Source organism: Nyctibius grandis, chromosome 5 (assembly GCF_013368605.1).
Source record: "Nyctibius grandis isolate bNycGra1 chromosome 5, bNycGra1.pri, whole genome shotgun sequence".
Taxonomy (NCBI): Eukaryota; Metazoa; Chordata; class Aves; order Nyctibiiformes; family Nyctibiidae; genus Nyctibius; species Nyctibius grandis.
The window spans coordinates 61316784-61333867 of NC_090662.1; the positions used below are offsets into that span (position 1 = coordinate 61316784).

The 17084-nt window shown below is 52.7% G+C and overlaps 1 protein-coding gene across 1 annotated transcript; it reads left to right on the forward strand.

Moving 5' to 3' along the window:
• Window positions 1-33: 33 nt before the first annotated feature.
• On the forward strand, window positions 34-16813 carry LGALS2 (galectin 2). The gene is made up of 4 exons (XM_068400669.1): window positions 34-116; window positions 14994-15076; window positions 15368-15527; window positions 16630-16813. Exons 2-4 carry the CDS (start codon window positions 15021-15023, stop codon window positions 16774-16776), a joined length of 363 nt encoding a protein of 120 aa, XP_068256770.1. The 5' UTR covers window positions 34-116; window positions 14994-15020; the 3' UTR covers window positions 16777-16813.
• Window positions 16814-17084: the final 271 nt, after the last annotated feature.

Sequence of the window (17084 nt, forward strand, 5' to 3'; positions counted from 1 at the left end):
GAGAGCGAGTGAAAGAGGGGCGGGCCAGAACGCCGGAAACCAGCGGCCGCACGGAAACAGGCCGACGGAGCCCTTCCCCGGAAAAACCCTTGTACTGGCAGGTGAAGCCACTTCCGGTACGGAGCCCGGGCACTTCCGCCTCGCGGGGGATCAGCGTGTCCTTTGAAAGGACACGAGCCCGCCGGCCGCGGCGCATGCGCGGTGGGCGCCCGCCCCTGAGGGGCGCGGGGCAGCTGTGGTGGCCGGGGCCTCATGTCTCTCCTTGGGCCTTCGCGGCTCTGCGGATGGGGGTCTCGGGGCGGGAGCGGGTGTTTTAGGAAACATTATAAACGCTACTAAGCCAGCTCCCGGGCCCTGGTCGGGGTCATCTTTAAATAGCAGCTGGTGTTCTCCTGGCAGGGCCTGGCCTGGCCCTCTCCTCCCTGAGCAGCTTCGGGGGGAGGTTGCTGGAGCCCTGGAAATAACTAAGGGTTCCAGAAAAACAAACTCCATTTGTCCTCTTTTTTTCCTTGTGGCTGTGGTAATCTAGGCCAGCCCCAACTGTGTCACTTAATACCTCTTGTTTTCTCTGTGCTCCAGCAGTCTTGGAAGGAACAGTGTGTCTGTGTCCCTGTGGTGACTTACGGCTTTTGTTGTGGTTTTTTTTTCCTTCTTTATAAATAATGCCGGTGGAAGGTGCCAACTCGATGACTTTGGGGAGCCTCACCGGCGGTGGTGCTCAAAGCTGCCCGCTGGGGCCGGCCCTGCCAGAGTCTCTGCTGTAAGAGCGCGAGTACGATACAGCCTATTCAGCCTTAAAGCGTCTAATCCTGGAGACAGACATCTGAGTCAGAGTGGTCCTGTGGGGTTACTCATTTACAGAGCTAATCCCACAGATGGCAGGCGAGGGAACTGCCCTGATGTCACACCTAATGTCTTTTCCTTATGGACAGCCATTGTTTTGAGGGGGATTTTTTTGGCCCTTAAAAGGTACTTTTTGGAACTTGAATGTAATTCTTTTTTTAACTGTTACAGCCTTGCATCACAAAGCCTTTTTTAAGTGCCTTTCATAGAAAATTGCCACATCCTTCCCTCTGCTGTGTTCAGGCACGTTTTACATGAGTTATTTTAATCTTGTGAGTCAGTCTTGCCTGTCACTACTACCTCTTTGATTTTTCTGAGAACGCTTAAGTCATCTTTAGGAGATGGAGGCCTAGATATTGCTCTTCTAGGTCATGTACAATCTGCATAGAAGGCATGCATCTCTCATTTCCAACCCACAAAGCAATGCCTCTGAAGGAATGGTTCTGCAGTCTGGTGTTTCACAGCCCCCTTTTGCTAAGGTTTCAATCTGTCTGAGTCTGGAGGTTGTTTATTTTCCTCTCTTTGGCAACACCCAGTGGTTAGCAAGTCTAGGATGAATGCAAGGCTGCATCTCTTTTCAACCGGTTGCAAACAATGGTGAGTGAACTCAGGCAGAACAGTCGTGTCAGCAGCGGCCTTTCAAACCTTTCTTTTATTTCTATTATATAAGAGATTTATGAGGCTCTTTCCCGTTTGGTCGCATCTGCTTTCCGTGTAACAAGGACCCTAAGCGCAACCAAAAAAAGAGATCAGAGTCTGAATTTTGCTCCTCGTAACAGTGGCTAGATGACGTGTGAGGAAAAACCTTTCTCCTGCCCCTCAATTTATTTTTACCGACAGCTGACATCCCAAACTAGGTATAGAGTGAGACGGTCCACGTTGTAACCAACACTGCTCCAGAACGAAAGTACAGGAACTATAATTAGCTCGTAGCCAGTTGCAGAGGAAAGTGATTACGCACAAGCAGGAGGCCTGGGTAGTTCGCGTGCCAGTGAAACAAAAGCTTGCGCTGGCAGAAGGGTGCAGGATCCTGGGTTTGGCAGGCCTTGGAGCAGGCTGTCCCACAGAGGGCAGCGGCAGGCAGGAGAGCTCCTGCCTGAGCGCCCTGGGCTTAGCAAACGCTCTTGCTGCCCGTGCAGTCATAGTGGATCACAAAACAGTCTGAGTCCCCCCTCAGTGGGGAAAGGAAGGCGGCCTTGCAGGAGTGGACAGGTCGCCTGGGAGAGGCGTTTTCCACCCACCAGGTCGCCTTCAGCCAGCCAGAACCGCCCCGTCGCCCTCGCTCTGTCCCAAAGTTTGTTTAGTTTCTCTGCCTTGTGTGTTTATGCGAACCCTGCGATGTTTTTCAGATGCGCTTGTGTGCGGCAGCGAGGGCTTTTGTGTGCTTCCTGCTGGGCCGTCGTCTCTGGACCCTGACATGAGGTTCCCTTTCCCCTACCACATTCCTCTTTCCTTGACAAGGTGTTCTGCCAGAGAGCTTTCACTTTCCTGAGGCTCGGTACTGTGGTCTTTTGTTCCTTTTTCTCGTTGTCTGGCTCCGGCTGACTGCAGCAGTCAGTTCCTGGGTTTTTGGCTCAGTTTTACCTCTGCTACTTTCTCTTGGAAGGGGGCTGGCAGCACCTCTCCTGACATCACCTCTCCTGACATCACCTCTGACCACGCATCTCTTACGCAATCCTCTGGATTTGCAGCCCTGCCATCCCCTGACCTTGGCTAATCTCCTTCCTTTTGCAATACTTCTAAGCACCTTTCCCAGCGGAGGGTTGCAATTAGAGAGGCAAGTCTGGAGTTGCGTACTTCTCTAGAGGGAGAGCAGGTCTGAGATCCTTTAATCTAATAGGAAATGTCTCCTTCCCTTTCATATGCAGGACTTTCTTGTGGTATGCAGTCATCCACCAGGATTGCTCCCTTCCATTTCTTTCAGCGTTTCCCTTTTCGCGGTAGGAAGACCTGTCCCCGGTGATCAAAGGCCTCCTTCTACAACTGACAGGAGCAGAATGAGGAAACAGGATGCTGGATAAGGGATCAGAAAACCTGCTGGCTGGCTCGATCTCTGCAATTAAACATGTCTCGGAGCAAGACTCAATGAAATGCATATCTATGCTCGCTGCCTCAGTTTCCCGGGTTGTTAGCATGGGGATAATTGCACTTGCTTCCTTTGGGGAATTGCCTTGACCTCTGTGCACTAAATTTCTTTTCTGCCTTGGTTCTGTCACTAGAGCAACTGGCTCAGCGAGACAAGCAAGCGAGAGAAGCAAATCCCAGAGTTAGAGGTGACCTGAGCAGCTTGCTGCTTCCTTGTGTTTGAGCCCTCCTTCCAGAATGGGCATCTCAGGGAGTGTCGATCCCTCAACTGAGCAGGTGGCAGTGCCTTCTTGGCCAGTGTAGGGAGGGCCAGTGCCTCGTTACCCCCTGGGGAAAGCTCAGCCAGGTTTGCTGTGGCTGATAGCGTCTTCCCAAGAGAGTCCAGGACAGCCAGGGGATGCTCTGAGAACAAGGGAACGCTCTTGCTGCTGAGGAACAGTATCGGCAGCAGGCAAAGATGAAAGAAAACTGACAGGATGCAAGCCCTAGTCATAGCCATGGCTTGGAGGCTGATAGGTTATGGATCTGCATAAGCCAAAAACTACAGGGAGAGGAAGGCCTGCCAGGTTAGAGCGAGCGGCTTAAATTTATGGGGCTGAAGCGAGCATCGAAGGCCCCGAGCCTGCAAGGGGGAGCCTCGATGAAGTCATTCACTGCACTGCTGATGAGATCAGCTCCAGACTGGAACAGATCTGCTGTCGATACGGTGCACTTGGGATTCAGGTGTCCAGAGAGGCACTTGAAAAGGTGAACAGATTCACCCGTTCTCGGTCTACCCCTGACTTGCAGTGTTATCGCTAGCAGATGGAAGGGGCATCATTAGAAAGCACAAGTATTGGGGAGAAATGGTTTAAGAGCCTGGATTTTGCTGAGATACGGTTTGGCTCCAAAGAATAGCAGGAGGGAGAAGGAGAAAAATCCTATTGCGAAGGCATTTTTCACGGGCATCCAAGCATGATCCGAGCAGAGATCAGTGACATGAAATTAGGCATCCTGAAGGAAATCGGGGAGCGCAGCTGCAGCAAATCCCCAAGCCTGGATGATGAATATATCCCTGCATTGCGGCGACAACGAAGTGTGACTTAGTGAAGAGTTTGCCGGGGATGTTTCGCGTAGCAGCAGCCCGGGGAGCTCAGAGACGCAGCCGCGTGCAGCCTCTCTTTTACAAGGCGGCACAGTGGGGAGGCATTCCCGCTGCAGGGTGCCCCGGCGCTGAGTGCACATGCTCTTGGCTGTGCAGCTGGTGAACTTGAATAGGTGGGTTTTGGCCTGGGCTTGAGAATCCCCCATTGCCAGCAATCCTGCTTTGGCTGCAGCTGCCTCAGGTTCCCCAGGAAATTTCAGCACTGTCTTAAGTCTGGACTGTGAAACGGCAGGAGGAGGCAGTCCAGCAGCTCTCTCCCTCCACCCCGGCTGCTCGGCCTCTGCTGCTTGGCACCACAGCAAGCTTCAGCCCTGCTTTTGGCGGCAGCGAGGAGCAATGGGGCAGGGTGAACCCAGTGCCAGGGCGTGGCAGACGTGGGGGTTAGGAATAAAAAGAAAACTGTGACCCAGGAGGAGGGTGACACAGAGTCTGCACACACAGATTTTCCGAAGGTGGACCTGGCCTTTCACAGGGTCCTTTCTGATCCCTCTGGCTTCGTCTGTCTTAGTAAACACAACAGGAGCAGGACCAGGTCCGAGCGCTGCCTCGGAATGATGGCTCACACCGTGCGGTTGTTAGCACCCTCCCTGGCGCGGTTTTGGGCTGTGCCAGCTAGCAGTGCTGCAGCGTGCAGGCACAGCTGGGGGACAGGGCGGGCTGGGGACTGTTCCCAACAGAGCCTTGGCGTCGCTGAGCATTTAACCACATGGATGGGAGCTGTGCCCTGCTCCTTGCTTTTGGGGCCAAGAGCAAAACAGCTACACCCTCTAAGCCCAGGTCCCTCTGAAGGCCGGCGTTTTAAGTGCAGTCAGCTGCAACCTGCATATTTACCCCCTAATTTTCCACTTTTTCCCTCTCTGAAGATGGGAAATGTCACGCAGCAGGTTGTAGGTGAGCGTGTGGGGTGGGAGCGTGTGCGCCAGACTGAAACTGGGCAACACTGTCTGCTGGGCATGGCTGAACACAGGGTTGTGACTCAGTGTTCTACACCCCGTGCTATGTCCTACGCCCCGTGCTGTGGATCACTGTCTGCATTTGACCTCCTGCCTTGTGGAGTGGGAGAGATGCTATGAGGAAATGTTGCCCAAGAACGTGAGGTTATGGGGGTGTGGAGGCTAACTCCTGGATGCAGGGGATCAGACAGGCCTGGGTGCACAGACACATTGAATTTGCCCTTCTGGCTCTCCTGCCTCAGGCAGGCAGAAGGAGGACCTCATCATGTTAGCCAAGGAGCACACGATTCTGCAAGGGCTTCCCATGCACGCACAACTCTGTCCTGTTTCTCCCACCACTCCAAACTACATCAGGTTTGGGAACTCACTCAGGGAGCAGAATGGGGGCAGAGCTCATGTATCCCCCATTTAATGTACCGCTGACAGACGAGTCCCCCAGCCAGGAGAAGGATCAGGCACACACCTCTGGGTGCATCGTCTCTGCCTGGAGGGGCTGCATTCAGGTGGCATGCTGCTGTTCCCCACCAGCCCAGCCTGGGTGTTCCGAAGGCAGTGTCCACATTCTGGGTCTCACTGCAACCACGTTGCACCTTTGCTATCCTCAATCTGCAGCCCAAGTCCCCCTCCTCTGTGCGGAAGGAGGAGATGCTCCCAGCAGAGGCTGCTCCTCTTTCCACCTCCCTCCTCGCACAGATTAGCTTTGCATCTTGAGTAGCGCGCCTCCCCGTAGCAGTGCTCTGGCTGAATTTCAGGAGAAGGATGCGTGCTGGGAGTCGACAGGGTTAAAAGCAACAGTGTCTCAGGGTGACTTAAGAGTGGGCTATGAGACCTCTTCCCTCCAGCCATCTTCTCGCTGCGTGCTGCTCCTGCAGCCGGCCAGCTGCTTGCTGGTGTCCAGAGCAGGCGTTAGGCACTCTTCAGCTCATCCTGAGCTGGGTCCCTGGGGAGCTGCATCTCTGCTGGAGCTGTTCAGGAAAGATTCCCACCCCTTTCCTAATGAGACCGAGTGAGTAATAGAGATGTTCCTCAGGGACAATGTTGTAAGGAGTGCTACGTGCGTGTTCAAGACCAGAGAGCAGGTCTCCACTAGCTTTTCCCTGCTATTGTGCAGCAGACGTTGATGCGTGTCCCATCTTGACAGAAGAGATAAGCTATCTGCGTGCAGATGGGAACTTGCCTGGCAGTTGCGGCCACCAGTCCTCCTCGCATTGTTCTTGTCAGGTCTCCTGGCTTGGCAAGTCTGTTTGTTTTGTGGTGAATGACAATGAGTTAGGGGCTATTCAGCCTGGGATATGATAAGATTTGTCTGGTGTGCGTAGCGTTCAAAGCATTTAGTTTGTCGTCATACTCTTTTTTCCCCTCTCAGGAGCAAGCGTTCTCCATCCAGGAATCTGACTGCAATTAAAGCTGGGTGTCTGCTTTGCTGCTGGGGGACTCTCAGGGGGAGCAGCGTGAAGAAACTAGGGGCAGCCAGAGAGACACAGCCAGGTTCTGGCCTGCGTGTGTTGCCAGTGGTGGGGGAAATAAGGACAGCAGGAAGAGGCACAAACTGGAGGGAGGGAAAAGAGAGACAGAAAGAACAAACAGCCTAGCACGACTGCTGGGAACACAAAATAAACATCCACTGTGGTCAAGTGAGGGCTTATGTGCTACTGGCTATGTGGGATGGGTCAGAAACAGGAGTAGAGGCTCACAGGAACAGTTCAGAGGAGGGACAGGATGCCCATATGGGACTGGTCGGCAAAACAGGGTGTCCTCAAATGCACAGCATGTCCCTTAGTGCCCAGTATAGTGCTGGAAAGGGAGACAAGGTGTCCCAGCAGTGCAAAGTAGCTGCTGCCCAGCCCCCTGCAGTACCGTGTGGAGATGAAACATCTCTGGGCAGTGCCATGACCCAGCAGGCCCAGGTCCTGGCTTCGAAAGCTCCTTCACCTGGTGGCAACTCTAAGCAAGGCTGTGGCTGTAACTCCTCACTTGGAAGGAGGGAAAAAGTAATTTAGCGCTCCTTGTGCTGGTGAGAGTTAGGACCTCCTCTGCACTTTGGTTGTCCTTGGAGCTTCTGCGGCAGGTCAGGCTCAGCTCTTTACCCTGTGGCTCGCTCTGAAGGTCCATGGGTTCATGTATTTCTGGTGCCCTTCCCTCTGGAAGGGGGGTGGAGAGGAACAGGGAGAGTCGGTTGTGTGGGCCTGGTCTTTTCTTAGGTCTTCTTCAGATGCCTGCAGTTCCCTCTTTAGATGCCCATTTCCCACACTTAGTCAGTCATTTCGGGATTTGGATTCCCTTTTTTTTGGCAGCTTTTCTTTCCCATTGCCATCTGGTTTGGTTTTTACCGTTTCATTTTGCAGGGCCATCAAAGGAGTTTGTTCAAGCTGATTTTGGAGCAACAGATAGTTTTGACTTGACAGCCACTTCCTCTGCAGACCTCAGCCATGGCCTTAGATTCAGGGTGGGTCACCCCTTCAGACTCTCTCAAAGCTGATGGGTGGTAAGGTGGCTTGCTGCTTCCCAGTGGGGCTGAGGGATACTTGGCTTTAGTGACGTGAGCATGGGAGAACAGACCTCTTGTTTTTGCTCCCCTTCTTTCCAGCCCATGAGCTGTTAATTCTTGTGGCTTTTCAAAACTTGCTATTTCTCCCTTAGCTTTTCTTTCTCTTTTTTTTTTTTTTTCCAGTGGATGAGCCACTGTTGGCATCGCGCCTCGTACGTGTGACTCAGACGGATTCTGCTTGTCTGAAGAATTCCTGCAAGTCCTCAGAGTTGTCCAACCTGCCTGGGCTCAGTGCTGGAGCCCGTGAGAAACACACACAAAGCGAGTCACGCAGTGCCAGCAGCCTCGTTTTCCCTGTGCAGGATGGACTGCTGCACGCGGGGACTCAGCAGTCACTCTTGCTGCATGCCCTTGCTGTCCTGTGGGATTGAATCCAGGATGGCTGCTCAGAGCTCAATGGAGGGAGGTCCCCATGGACCTTATGTGTATGGCGTAACGTTGTGTTTCTTTTTGCTTATTCAAGGTCCAGCCAGTTGGCCTCATGCTGTCTTTGTTGTGGGAATTGGTCCCCTTGAAGTCAGGGGAGTTGGGCTTGGGGCATCTCGGAAGTCCCCTGGCTTCCACTGTTGGAAGGTGTCTGTTCATTTTGAATGCCTCTGGTTTTTGGATTTAATTGGACCCACCCAAGGGCTAATTTTTTTCAGAGGCACTGAATGCCTCAGTACATCCTACTGATAGTAGGTGGTGTGGTGAGAGGTCAGCATCTCTGATACTCAAGCTGCATTAGCCAAGGGAGCCCAGCTTCCTTTTAGCTTCTAGGACAGCTCTAGGACAGTTTGCAAAGCTAGATTATTTTTTTTTTAAATCTGTCCATGGGAGCTTTAAGATGAGAATCTAAACAAGAAGAGGTTTTTTTGGATGTGAAATTGTGTGTCTGTGCCTCTGTTTCCCCATGTGAAGATGAGGGGCCTGCCATCTTCCTTACTCAATGGTAAGATAAAGCTGTTGGAGATCTTAATCTTTTGGGGCAAAAAGCAAGTGGAGGTTAAGACCTCATGAAACTGATCCTTTGTAGAGAGCTCTTGGGAAGATCCTTTTCCCATTAAGCTAATAATATCTCATCCAGCAAGTCTGGGTAAAGCTGGGAGATCCCAAAAGTCCAGGAGAGGGGGCAGCCATGAGCCTTCTATGCATCTTCTCTTTGCCAGTAGGGAAGATTTCAACACAAGTGCATTTTTATCTCCAGGCGTGTTTCTGAAAGCCTTTCCCACAACCCACATTCCTGGCATGCCCTCATGAGGGAAAGAACTGGAGAAATGAAGGCTGGAAGTGGAACTGGGTGGCATGTAATCAGTCCTCTGACCTCCCTACCCCACCCTCTGCCAGTTTGGTTCGTTCTCCTGCCCCTTGGGCAACCTGAGGACTCATAAGACGTAACTCATCTGGCTACTGGGGTTGATGAAATGGCCCTGATGCCTTATGAGCCAGCTCCCATGCACATGAATTACTTTTCTTCCCTCTCTGTGCACAACTCGTAACACACAAAAGCATTGTCACAGACTTCAGAGCTGCCCGAGAGAGATGTCCCCTGCAAAGTTATAAGGATATAACTTTGCCCTGGGGATGGAAATCGTCCATCAGAGCCCATTTGAGCTCCCCATGGAGATGGGAGATGCCAATCACTGTGGCACCACCACCTTTCTGATAGGGTGGGGAGAGAGATGGAGTCTGAAGCTACACCCCTCCCCTGTGCTCTTGATCTGCTCCACTGCTTGGTGCACATTCCATCCACTGCTGCCCCTAGCCCTGAAGAAAGGTGGGTTTTTCTCCCACATTTTAGCTCTTCAGCTAGCTTTGTCTTTCCTCCTCCTTATTCCCCACATCCCAAGGAAGAGAAATTGCACCCTACAGATGAAGGGGGTGATGCTGTTGGAGAGCCTACTGGAGGCTGATGGCCCCTAATCACTTGCTCCCGGGTTCAGAGCATGGATGCTCTGAAAGGCTGAGAGAGTTGCGGTTGTTCAGCCTGCAGAAGAGAAGGCTCCAGGGAGACCTTATTGCAGCCTTTCAGTACTTAAAGGGGGCCTATGAGAAAGATGAGGACAAACTTTTTAGCAGGGCCTGTTACGATAGGATAAGGGGTAATGGTTTTAAACTGAAAGAGGGTAGATTTAGATTAGATAGAGGGAAGGCATTTTTCACAATGAGGGTGGTGAGACACTGGGTCAGGTTGCCCAGAGCAGTGGTAGATGCCCCATCCCTGGAAACATTCAAGGTCAGGTTGGACAGGGCTCTGAGCAACCTGATCTAGTTGAAGATGTCCTTGCTCACTGCAGGGGGGTTGGACTAGATGACCTTTAAAGGTCCCTTCCAACCCAAACTATTCTACGATTCCATACTACTTCCACGCTTCCCACAGGGGTTCTGGATGACGTGTTGTCAGGGAGCTGGGGCATGAGGGGTGGCAGGAGATTCACCTCCAGTCCTTTGTTCCTTCCCATTTTAGTTGATCTGAATGTGAAGACTTCAATCCCTTCCCTAGAGGAGCCGTCCCACTCTGGTTAACCTCTTAGGCAGGAGGTGCTCATGGGCAACAGTTTCCTTGTGCTCGTCATTGCCTTGGCTTCTCCTGCGTCTCCTGGACAATCTTCTCCTGTACACGCCCTCCAGATCCACAGACCTGCTTATCCAGTCTCTTGCTTACCTCAGTGTTTGGCTGAGGTAAGAACTTTTTGTTCTCTCCGTCCTCCTCCGTTAGGAAGCTGGCTGACTTTCAGAGCTTAGGGGTCAGTTGGGTGAAGGTTGCAGAACTATCTGCTTAGAGGCAAACTAACACCTCTGGACTTAAGGGGAAACTGGTCCCGTCAAACCTATCTGGGAATTTTTGTGTCTGGCAGGAGGAGGACTGAGCAGCTCCATCAGGAGGTGATGGAAGTCTCTTCTTGGTCCCATCCTGAGCCCTGGCCTCTCAAAATCTGGAGTTCAGCTTCTTGAAATCCACCCCATAACCCTCTAAGGCAGGGAGCATTCCCCGTGAGGCTTCATGAAAGGGGGAAACCAAGTCAGGAACATGGCTTAATTGCAACTGCTGGGAGGAACCGCAACCAGGGCCCAGATGAGGTCAGAGAACACGGTTTAAATCAGGTCACCACTTGATATTTATTGTGTGGAGTTTTTCTTTTTTCTTTACTCCTGCACTGAAATCTTTCCCCAGAGGCTATTCAAGGAAATAAATAGCCAGTGGAAAGGGACAATAGCTTGCTGTGGAGTACAAATTATATGAAGCAGTAGGAAATAATAGCAGAGTAAGCAGCTGCTACTCCGAGAAAGAATGCGCGGTTGCTCTCTCCAGCTCCCTTTGCCTTGAGCGGATGCTGATGCCTGGTCCGCAGCACAGGCTCCCTGGTGCCTTGAATACAAAATGGGTCAGGCACCTTTTCCCCCCGCAGTGTCCTCCTTCTGTGCCACTAATTAGCGCCGAGCTGAAACCACAGCCTTTTGTTAGGGTGCTAAGGGGATCTCTTGTCTCTTCTCACAGGGCTTGGTTTGAGGCTTTCCTGCAGCTGGCATGGCCACCTCAACTTCCCCTCTCTCCCTCTTCCCATCTGGGCTGGGCATCTCATCTGGTGAAGACCCATGTCACTCCTGTGAAGGACTATTCATAGCTCGTGTCATCTAGAGAGGACGTGTTGGCTGCCCTGTCCTCTGAGCCCCTTGAAGCCCTTCCTCAGAGCACTGTTGGGAGGGATGGTGGGGACCATTCTGGTGTGCTGCTGTGGATTTTAGGGGCTGCCCCCTGCTGCAAGTGGCCCTGAGAAACCTGTCACAGCTCAGGTGGTTGGGCTGCCTTGGCTGGGAAGTGGGGAAGCCTGTGGTTTTCCTCAGGGCTTCACACCTAGCTGGCTTATCTCCTGCCAGAGTAAGAAAACAAAATAAATACTGCTGCCAGCAATGATGCTGCCGAGGATCTTGGCAGCCTGCTGCGGAGGGTGGCATTCAGTCTGTTCTCGACAGCTGTGTGGGTGCCCTGTGGTAGAGGTGGCAGCTCTAGGCTATGGTACATGAGGTGCTGCTGTCTGGAGCCACCCTGAGGGTCCTGAGCTCCCATGGGTGTTCCTGGTGGCCTGAGATCTCCCCAGGACTAGAGGGAAGGCCAGGAAGGACTGTTAACTGCAAAACCTATCTCATGAGACCTCTGCAAAGGAAGCTGCCATGTTTCATGTAGTGAAAGCACTCTGCAGAGGACCTGTCCTGCCACCCTTCTGACTGAAAGCCCACGTGGCTGCATTGATCTCTTCCCTCCTTAAAATATTATATTTTTTTTGTTTTCTCCATGCAAAATTGCAGGCCTGCCCACTCTCTTTTGGAAGCTCAACTTGCCCTCAGGTTGGCCATGGCCTCACCCTCATGCCAGTGACTGCTTGTTGGGTCTCTGCTGTCCCAAGGCACCCTCTGGGAATGCAGCAAAGCCTCCTCCGGTGCCAGCGGTGTGAACACAGGTGTCCCACACCAGTACAGGCCAACTGCCCTCCAGCCAGGATGAAGATCTATATGGGTCCCTGGAGAGGCACTCCCAGGCAGGTACCTGGGATCATCTCTCTGAGGGTGAAGGGTTCCTGGATCACTTGCATCAGTGACTGCGGGCTTCCACAACCATTGCTTACATTCACCTCTCTGCACAGACCCTCCACTTCCTTTGCAGATGCCCTTTAGCTGGATTTCCTCTTTCTTTGGGATTTACATTCCCATCATGTCACTGTTTCCTTGGGCTTTCTGCTTTGCAGTGTCTGTGGGGAAGTATCAACCTGCCCCCTTCACCCTCCGTCATCCTAATCGCCACCTCCAATTGCTCTGGAAGGATTTCAGCTCTTCTGGGCTCCATAAAGTCTCAAACCCTTCCTACGTGGGGAGCACATCCCCCTGCATGAGAGAGGCCATCTGCACAGGGCTGGTGTCTGACCACGCGGAGGCTCAGCTCTGCAGACGAAGGAAGTCGCCAGCACTGGCAGAGTTGCTGCCTGGTTTCCCACTATTGTTCCCAGTGGCAAATAAAAGCGGGGTGAACGCCCCTGCTGAGCATTGTAGGAGGGGGGTTAATGTTATCTCGATAAAAACTCACGGCCCCTCTCTGAGCAGCTCGTGCCTCTTTCCCGCCCGTCTTCCCTCCCTGCATGTTCTCACATCTGTGGTACTTGGGGCTCCTCACATAACTCTCTGCACGGGTAGTTTTCCCTGTCCTTCAGACACATGCTGCTCTCCCTCCTGGGCAGCCTCACACTCTTCCAGTGGGATCTGTGGATAAATCCTGGTGACAGCGATGTTTCTGTCTGCTCCATGCTGGGCTGTGTGGGAAGTGGGGTGAAGGCTCCTCTATGTTGCTGGCCCAGGACCTGGGTCTTGCCTCTGCTGGGATGTTTCTGTGTCACTTTGGCCAGCCAAGTAGGACAGGGTTTTTCTGACCGAGTTTAGGGTCTGTCTTGGGATGTGATCTGTTGAGACCTAGGAGTGTTTGTTTCTCCCTGCTGGCTTAACGTAAGCTCAGGTAATTAACCCTGATGGTGGCTATGCAAGCAGTGTCTTTGGCCTGCCCCTGTCCCTGCAAAGGGACAACATGAGTTGCTGGAAAGAGAAATCTCTCATAGCCAGTGGGATGCTCAGATATTTTGGGAGGGGGTCTCTGGGCTCTCCCTGGGATGGCTAGGGGGGGGTGCAGGGTGACATGAAGGTGTGCATGGGTGGGATGTGGCAGCGTGATGGGAAACAGATCCAATGCCAGAAACCACCAGACCCAGCACCTGCTCCTGCTGGCTCCACCATCACCCTGGGGGAGTTTCATCAACAGCTTCAGTGACCTCAACAGCAAACAAATTTCCCAAGCCTGCTGGGCTTTATGACCTCCTGCTAATAGGAAACACCTCCGGGAAAGGAGTGCTTATCAGCACTTACCTCTGCTTGCTTCGGGAGGTATTGGGGAAGGGCAGGAGCCATCTCCCAGCTGGCTGTGCAGCAGCAGGGTGACTGCACTCAGCTGCTCTCTGCAGGGCTTGGGAAGGGGGGTTGAGGGACCGCTGGTCTCCTGAGCCTTGGCCTCCTCCTCCCTCTTGCTTTCCCACTGACTTCTGGAGTCTAGGGATATAGCTCGAATTTTTTCAACCAAATCTGGGATCCTGTCTACTGACTCATAGCTCTCACCTGGGAATGAGACAGCAAGGATGATGCTCCCCTGTGAGGACAACATTCCCCTGTCTCAGGGTTAGGGAGAATGGGGCTATTGGACCTGCCATGCTTGGCTCCTCGAGCTAAAAGTTTTGGATCTTGATGGAGCTTGGATGGGAGGTTGCAGAGAGCTCCCACATATTGCTAGTGCAATCCACACAGCTGGGGCTGAATCTAGAGCCATGAGAAGGGAAGGTGCTGGGATGCCACTCATGGCACTCGTGCAAAGGATTGTTCATAGCTCGTGTCATCTAGAGGGGATGTGTTGGCTGCCTTCTACTCAGAGCCCCTTTGAGCCCCTACTCAGAGCACCATAGGGAGGGATGGTGGGGACCATTTTGATGTGCTGATGTGGATTTTGAGGGCTGCCCACTGCCACAAAAGGAAGGAGCTGGGGTGCTTCTTTTGGCTGAGTGGTTAACACACAGAAAAGAAATGAACACAGCGGTCACACCTCCACGGCCATCTGGGAAGATGCTTGTCCTGCTTAGTGGCTGGAGTAGCACCACTAAGGGCTGTGTGTGGTGGTCCCTCCACTGGGAGCCCACTGAGGCGACTGGGAATTGGTTAAATCTCCTGAAGTCCCTAATGAGAGGAAGTGTATGTAGGGAATCTATTTCTTTGGATCAAAGTCTGACTTAATAGCAGCCCATGGGGCCTTGCAGAGGTGGGGGTGCTGTTAATGTGTAAGCCACAAGGAAGTCTGGGGATGTAAGGTCCTCTGTGCAAAGCGTTTCTGAGCTAAACTGCTGGTGGCTCCCTGCCTGGTTGCTCTGCCCTCTGAGGAAGATGGCTGTAAGAGCTGTTGCTCCTGTCCTCTGCCACCCAGGGTCCCCAGCTCAGCAAGGCTGAGTGAGGGACCGTCAAGGCATAGCCACCTCTGCTCTCACCACTTGCATTTCTTGGGCTGCAGGCGATGCTGCCGACCAAACCCTGGGTTGTGGTCCTCTGCTTTAACCCTCTTTGTACCTCTGCTGTCATGCTCTCCATTCCTTCTCCTGAGGACAAGCCTGCTTTCATCTCCTCTCCCTCTGATGTCTTTTCTCACTTGCTGGCTTCACTCAGCCCACTCTTCCCTCACTGAGTGAGAAGCCCAAGCAAGGCCTCCAGCATGGAGTGTTTTTGGCCATGAGAGGAACACCAGCTGAGAGCAGTAGATGTTCTCCTGGCTGGAACACCTTCTCCAAGAAGCACCCTCTCGCTTGTGGTGGCAGGGGAGGAATGGCTGAAGGATCCCCACCGACTATTTTTCTCTCTGCCTTAGGAAAAATTTGAAATCTTCAACCTGGATATGAAGACCGGGGGCACCCTGAAGGTCAAGGGCAAGATATCTGAGGATGCTGATGGGTAAGTACAAAGAAACCACCTCAGCTTGCCAGGATTGAAGGTGTGCTGCAGAGGGAGGTGGTTTTCCAAGGTCGCCAGGTACAAAAAGCGTGAGCACAGCCCAGTGTTAGGGGAGCCCCTACGCCACCACCATGCAAACTCTCCTGGTACCCAAGCAGAATGAGGAAACAGGAGGCATTAAGCACCTGCAACGCTGATGGAGGGATTGGGTGCAGAGCTGTGTGTTGGGTTTCAGGTCTTCCAAGACCCTGTCCTGCCCATGCAGCTGACCTTTCTCCTGTTCACCCACAGCTTCAGCATCAATCTCGGCTGCAGGTCCTCGGATCTGGCATTTCACTTCAATCCCCGCTTCAATGAGTCTGTCATCGTCTGCAACTCCAGGTGCTCCAATGCCTGGCAGGCAGAGCATCGTGATAACCACCTCTCTTTCTCCAAGGGCTCCACTATCAAGGTGAGGGGTCTGTGCCAGCGTGGGGTTGTGGGGAGTGTGTGTGTGGTAGGGGGAAACCCCTGGTTAGCAGATTCCTGTACCCTAGTCCTCCCAGTCCTGTCCAATGCCTCCTGCTCCCTCCCAACAGCTCCTCATCCTCTGTTTTTTTTGGTCCTGATTGCCCTTTCCACTCCTTCTTCAAAACCCCAATGCCTCCTCTGGGAACTTTGTGTGAGCCCTGCCTATCTCAGGCTTTGAAAGTGCCTCCTGCCCCCCGTAACTGCCCAGCAGGTGAGTGTACCAGGGGCACGTATGAAGGTAAAGAAGGTCTCCAAGAAGCAGGATCTTGTTGCTCTCTACCCGATTTCTCTCCCTAATTCCCTCTTATGCAAACACAGGCTTTAAGGCAACTCAGGGTTTGAAGCAATGTCCAAAAACCTCTCCCTCAGCTCTTCTGTCCTCACTACTCCTGGATCCATGCTGCCAATCTGTTCTCCCTCTCCTCATCCCAGGGATGCAGTTCTAGTTTCTGTCTCACCCCATCTGATGTCCCAAGACATTAACGGGGCTGCTTTTAGAAGCAGTCCTGTTCCTATTGCTGTGGAGAGGAAGCTTATTTCCTCAGTCATGGCTGGCTCTTGAGGAAGGGGTGGAGAGGTGATGGCTTTGGGGAGCGATCCCTTTAATTTGCAATGATCAGCGCTGCATTCTCGTCCTGTCTGCTTGTGCGTGTTTATCAGCGAAGCCCTTTTTCCAGGTCCTGGTGAGCTGCTGAGGCCATTTGGGTGTCAGGTTTATTCTGCCCTGTTCAGAGCAGATCTAAGCCACGTGGTGTATAAAGACGCACTTGGGTTTAACTGCTCTGAGTTTACAATCTGAGTAGACGAAACAACCCCAGGAGAGATCCTGTCCCCAGGTCATAATCTAGATATCAGCTCAGACCCTTGATATCAACTTGCTAATTTCCTGCATCACCCTCAAGCTCAACTCCCAACACCTTGCTTAAGGCTGTCGGGACCAGGTCTGACCCTCACGTGTGACAGTCAGGCCTTTCGCCTGGATGCTCACCTCCTAATCTCCTCCTTGTCCCCAATTCCTCCCTTCCTTCCCTCTCTTCTCCCAGCTCGTCATTGAAATGATGGCAGACAAATTCCAAGTGAAACTACCGGATGGACATGAAGTGGAGTTCCCCAACCGGCACTGCTACGACAAGATCAGCTACATGAGCGTCAAGGGAGGCTTCAGGGTCACCTCCTTCAAGCTGGACTGATGGATGCCGCTTCCTAGCTCTAATAAAAACGCAAGCAGTGGGAGACTGCTTGCTCCAGCTGCTTTGGCTTCTGTGAGATCTCTGGCTCTGTGTCTCTGTGCAAGACACCGACAAAGCCCAAGGTTTTTCCACCAACAAGAAAGGAGCCCTTGTTTGATGGAAATAGCTCCCAGATAACACCAGGTGCTTTTGCAGATCAGACCAGGATGTGGGGTTGAACAGATAACAAGCAGGTCAAAGCAGGCTGTAGGTGGGGTTCAGGAGGAGGAGGACACTGTGTGATTGCTCAGGGAGTGAATGGTTGTGTA